This window comes from Austrofundulus limnaeus, unplaced genomic scaffold (assembly GCF_001266775.1).
Source record: "Austrofundulus limnaeus strain Quisiro unplaced genomic scaffold, Austrofundulus_limnaeus-1.0 Scaffold3, whole genome shotgun sequence".
NCBI lineage: Eukaryota > Metazoa > Chordata > Actinopteri > Cyprinodontiformes > Rivulidae > Austrofundulus > Austrofundulus limnaeus.
Genome location: NW_013952405.1, coordinates 2,132,477 through 2,138,244, shown reverse-complemented (window position 1 = coordinate 2,138,244; position 5,768 = coordinate 2,132,477). Strand labels below are relative to the sequence as shown.

Below are 5,768 nucleotides of genomic sequence, written 5' to 3'. Positions count from 1 at the left end.
TCCATGGAGCTTTCTGAATCTAATTCAGCAGTGGCTTGACTTTAATCAAGTTTGTTGGGATTGTTAAAGAAAAACAGACCTTTTGGTTTATTTTGCTTCGTTGCTCTCCCAAGGATGATTAGAAATTCTGTTGCATCTGAAATGACCTACATGTTAATTGAAATTCTGACTGAATTTTCTTTAAATATATAAAGTAATTATGAATCTCAGTCATATTTTCATTTTGAATTGTATTAATTAATGTTGATAAAGGCAAAGCTGGGGTCTCTTACCTACAGTATGAGTGGAGTTGAGATATATTTATAACAGCAGCTAAGTATCTCTCTCTGAATCAGTGTCGTTTAAGCTAATTTAAAAAATTGAAGCAATAACATACTTTGTAGCTATTTAAGTATAGTCACTTTGTTTTAAAAATTGTTACATAATTGATTGTCATCATTATTGGACCACAATAAATGACTGGAGAATGAAACAGTAAAACAACAACAAYAAAACAACAGTAACTTTGAAATACAGTCAACTCATTGTCTTGCAAACTTGAATTCTGGACAAAAACACTCTTGAAAACCATTTTAATCCCCAGTCTTTAGTATTTCAGGTTTTATTTCTGTTTCATTTTTCACACCATATCTTTTGTTTCCACTGTCCTCCCCATGGAGACTCAYGAATCCTCTGAAACTTGTACCAGAAAGTGTGTCGAGAAACACAAACAACTGTCAAAACAGAAATGTATAAGCCATTTTTAAACATGTGTAAAACAACGATTTACAAACTAAAACAAAACCAGACGCCCAAAAAATTAAAAAAAAAAAAAAAAGTAAAATAGCACCAAGTTGAGACAAACTTTACAGTATTTTTGTTAAAAAGACCAGACTGGTGTCCAAGATATCGAGAGTGCTTGTAAGCAAAAACTCGTAGCAGCATTTTGTTTATTTATTATTTCTCCAAAAACAAATATTTTTACAACATACCAATGCAGTCACTTCATATAAGTTAAAAAAAGTTTAAATGACTAAACATTTATTATAAGAGAAAAAAATGCCCTTACAGAATAAATCACAAGGGAAATATTGTCAGACTATACAACTCTTATTCTGCCACATCAGGAGGCACTGGGGCAAAGGCCGYGTGAGAGATGACATTTACCAGTTCATTTGTAACCGTGCAGATATGATTTGGAGAGAGAGGGCAGAAGCAGAGAAAGACACTCGAGACTAATTAAAAGCACACACACGGTGAGTCTGTCCTTCAAAAAAACTGCAGCTTGGTTGCTACTGGTCTCCTTTTTGGTCGGTGGTGTCTTTGGATGCGCAGTCTTTGATCTCCCCTTTCAGCTCGGCGAGCCGCTCCGAGTGGACGGCCAGAGTGCCGTTCACCTGGGCCAGGTATTCGTCCGAGTGTCTCTCCAGCTCTGCCCTGATGCGCTCCAGGTGCTCGACCAGCTCCCCCAGACTGCTGCACTGGTCCTCCACCTGGCTCACCCTGCTGCCAACGTCCTTCATCTCTTTGTGCACCTCCATGGCCGTGCTGCGGCAGCCGTGCAGCCCGCCCAACAGCTGTCTCTTCAAGGATGCCAGCTCTCCCTTCAGCTGCGCCAGCCGCCTCTCGCCCGCRCCGAGCAGGGAGGCCTGGTGGCCGACCAGCTTGGTGATCCCTTGCACCTGGTTGACGAGCTGATGCTCCCTCTCCTCCCACGACGAGTTGGCGTGGCTCACTTCAGTGGAAATGAAACTGATGGAGTCCCTCAGGCCCTTCAGTGTTCGGTTCACAGAGTTGATGTTGACCTTTAGCAGGGTGATCTCTCCCTGGACGGAGCCCTCCGAGGCCTCCTGTGCAATCCGGACCAGCAAGTTGTGCAGGGTGTTGTTGATATGGTCCAGCTGGTTCGAATGGGAGTCCAGACGGTCTATCATCTTCTTTTCCATCCCCTCACACTCCTCGTCCACCCCGGTGCCTCCCACGCCCCGTTCAGGAGGGGTAGAGGGTGCACAYGAGGAGGTGCAGAGGAGCTCCAGATCCATCAGCTGCTTTTGAATTCCACTCAGGTCTCCCTCCACCCTCCTCCTAACAGACTCAATCTCTGTCTCCAGTGCAGGGACCACCTGACCCTCCAGAAGAGCTGGAACGGTGGCATTGCTTAGTTCCTCCACAGCCACAAACACTCTGTCCTCTAGCGTCTTCAGCTTGTCCTCCAGCAGGATTTTGAAGCCATCCAGAGCACCAGGAAGCCCTTCAGCTCCATCWGGTCCAACACTGGTGGCATTGAGTCTGTCCTCGATGTCCAGCAGGCGGGTCTCAATCATCGTATCTATCTGAACACCTTGTTCGACGATGGCTCYCTGAAGCTGCCTCTGAGATTCTGTCAAATCCTTTACTGATTCTTCCAGCAGCAGCACGCGCTGAGACAGGCTGTTCACCTGKAATTATCAACAATTGAATCTGTTAGTCACTCACTGGACCATCCAGTCATATGCTATTATGTAGTTTCGGAGCATGAACCTAATGGAAGRGGTTTTAAAGTTTGGTATTTTTAGAAAAATACTTCTGTTTTCTGTAYGAAGCTGAGATGAGAAGATCCGTTTATTCACTCTAAAAATGAAATGTTGGATTTACTTAACCGTGTTATGTGACCTGGTTCCACTTAACTGAGTTGAGTAAATTCAAAGCAACATGCTCGTGTTCTTTGGCTAAAAAACTGGTATATTGCTTTGAATTTACTCAACTCAGTTAAGTGGAACCAGGTCACATACAGTAACATGGTTAAGTAAATYCAACGTTTCAYTTTTTACAGTGTTGTTTACTCGTGTTTTGCCAAATTTAATTGTCTAAGAAGCATAATTAGGAGGGTGTACATGCTTTATATTAATTTACTTTCTATTTTTGACAGTTTRTAGATTGATTGTTCATCAGTTAAATTCATCAGCACTTAGCTTCATTTCCCGCTTTATGATTAGCAACACAGACGGATCTTCCTCTTAATGTTTTGACAGATTACTTAATAAACTTGATTGGCAACATTCATGTATTTTGAGGCATGCTTGTCACAGGGAAATGACTCGTACCTGTCCACAGCAGCTCTCAGTCAGAGTCAAACCCTGAATCTGAGCCTGCAACGAGCCCAGCTCCTCCCTGAGCCCAGTTTCTCTGCCATCCAGAGACTGCTGCATCTGCTCCTGGCCATCCATGTGCTCCCTGTGGCACTGCTTCTTCACCTCCCCGATCTTCTCATCRCATTGGCTCTCCAGGCCAGTCAGACGTTGCTCAAAGCCATCCAGGATCGCAGCCCTCACCTCAGCCAGCTTGGTATCCAAGATCTCATCCACAAAAGAGGTGGAGTCCGAACCTTGGATGTATTTGCCTCCGACTCCATCCAACAGCGTCTTCAGCTGGCCATCATGACCCAAGACCATTCCCTAATGAGACACATGAAGACGGTGATACATTTCAAGTAGCATTTGATAAAAATATAACAGGACTGTTTTTATTTTTCAGAGTACCTGGATTTCCTCCAAAATGTGAGTTTTGGCTCGCAACTCATCCCTCACTTCTGTCACCCTCCCTGCTAAGTCTCCAAATCCAGGAAAAGTCTGTCCTCCTTCCAGACCATCAGGACTCCCATCTGGGATCACACCAAAGCCCACGGTGGAGTCGTGCACCCGTGGGGCGTTGGGCAGCAACGACACCAGCAGTTTGTTGGTGTCCTCCCGCAGAGATGTGCGCAGTCGCTCCTCGAGTCCAGCCACCACTCCATTGAGGGTGTCCAGACCCTGAGTTAGGCGGCGCATGTTCTCCTCCATGCGGTCCAAACGTTCACCAGTCACTCCTGGTAATTTGGCACCTGGAATTTTAAGAAAACACAGTTAGTTGGCCTGCTTGTACTTCAAAACTTAACAATGAAAAATATGTAGATCTCACCATAGTTGGGTTTGCCTGGCTCCAGCTGGCCTCCTCCAGGCTTCTGGTCCACAGAAGGTTTTGGAACTTGGGGGAAGCCTTTCACACCTGGACGATGGGGGAGGCTCGCCCCTRTAGTGTCAGGCAGTGTTGTAGGTCCACCATGGCATGATTCTCCAGAGAAACCAGGGCAACACCTCCACTCGAGCTCTGTCACTGTCTTGAAACCCACCTTGTACTTTGGCTTAAAGAAAGTCCTGTACCTGAAAGAAAGAACATTAAAATGTCAGAGAACCAACAAGCATGTAGAGGTTTTCACTATCTTAAGTACTTTATCATTATCTTTATTATCATTAATATTGTTATTACCAATTCTGCCAATGGCACAAAGGGATAGGAWGATAATGCAAAAAAAAGTGGATGAAGTTGTTTTTCATGGGATTAAACACTGATTGGAGGAAGATTAGGAGATTAAGATAAAGGATGGTGTAAATGGCGTGGCATCAGAGGATTGGATACGGGTCAGTATTCCCAACTTTAGTATTATCTTATTTTAAATCTCAGAATACACACACAGAGACTTAACTTTTATATTTGAAGATAAAATCCACTTTAATTTCCCTCTGTGTGTGGGCTTTTCAAATGCATATTACACAGATGAGAAAGAACACGAAACAGTCAAATCTAACTGCTACTTAAGAAATTCACTCAGTCTCTACTGTAAACTGACAGATGAACTGAATATGATCTAAAGAGAGAAACAATCACTTCTTCTGTACATTAAAAAAATGCAAAAAAATGTATCCTTTATAATAACAATGTCAGCTCACATGTGGTCCTTTGTACCTTTCATTTGCTCTCCTACTTTTGTGATTTTATATAATAAACATGCAACACCTTTCTTTGATATTCATTCTATAAAGTCACAAACAGGAGAGCAGGTAAAAACAAAAAGGACCATGTTACAGCTGAAATTTCAGCTTTTTTAATGTAAAAAAGTAATTGTTACTCACTTTAGATTATATTTAGTTAAGAAAACATATTTATTTTTTCTTTCAGTGGCGTCTTTTTATAGACCTGTGAGGAAAACCACAACCTCCAGTATAAAAACAGTTTATCATCTCATCACTAGAGGGCAGCACGAACACACAGTTGGCTCTGGCATCCAGTTTAGTGTAAGTGAAGACATCAACACACAAATTATTTTAAATGCCACAATGAATCTCTGTGTTTTTTTAAACTGTGTTCACTTGTATGGCAATAAAACGATTTTGCAGCCTTTACATGATGCCACTCCGATGGACTGACTCACATGACAACGGGACATTTCTGACCCCAGATGCACTTGGTGGTGTATTCGGCATTCACATAGGTTTCCACTCCTTCCTGCATGATGCATGTGACGTTCTTCTGGACCATGTAGGCACAGTGGTTTCTGTGGGAATAAAATAGGGTTTGTGTTGAAGATGTACAGGTTTTACCTGATTCAGCATTTCACTCTGTGCCTGACAAACTCATCAAAGTTAATGATGAAGAACTTCTAACAATAACAAGTGAAACGTCGGTGGTTTTTATGACTTATTGCATGTTTTGCTGTGATTTTATTTGCCTGCTTTCATTTATTGTTTTGAAGAGTTGTTTTGCAATCAATGAATTTTTATTTCCCTCTTCAAAGTCCAACCTACACAAATCCCTGTTTCTTTCAACATCTCCACTTCACTCCCAAAAGATCATTTTTTTTATTAATTACCTTTTATTGAACCCATTGAGATCATTTTTTTCTTATGGACTAGAAGGCAATCTAACATGATTTTATTTATTTATTTATTTATTTATTTATTTATTTATTTATTTATTTATTTATTTATTTATTT

The 5,768-nt window shown here is 41.9% G+C and overlaps 1 protein-coding gene across 1 annotated transcript in view; it reads right to left on the bottom strand.

Moving 5' to 3' along the window:
• Positions 1-570: 570 nt before the first annotated feature.
• Positions 571-5,768, bottom strand: part of emilin3b (elastin microfibril interfacer 3b) — a 20,693-nt gene continuing 15,495 nt past the window's right edge. The window contains exons 2-6 of the mRNA XM_014017080.1: positions 5,207-5,329; positions 3,916-4,157; positions 3,498-3,838; positions 3,063-3,413; positions 571-2,417 (exon numbers count right to left, since the gene is read on the bottom strand). Of these exons, the coding sequence (XP_013872534.1) occupies positions 1,272-2,417; positions 3,063-3,413; positions 3,498-3,838; positions 3,916-4,157; positions 5,207-5,329 (2,203 nt within the window). The 3' untranslated portion in view covers positions 571-1,271. The remainder of the gene's footprint in view (positions 2,418-3,062; positions 3,414-3,497; positions 3,839-3,915; positions 4,158-5,206; positions 5,330-5,768) is intronic.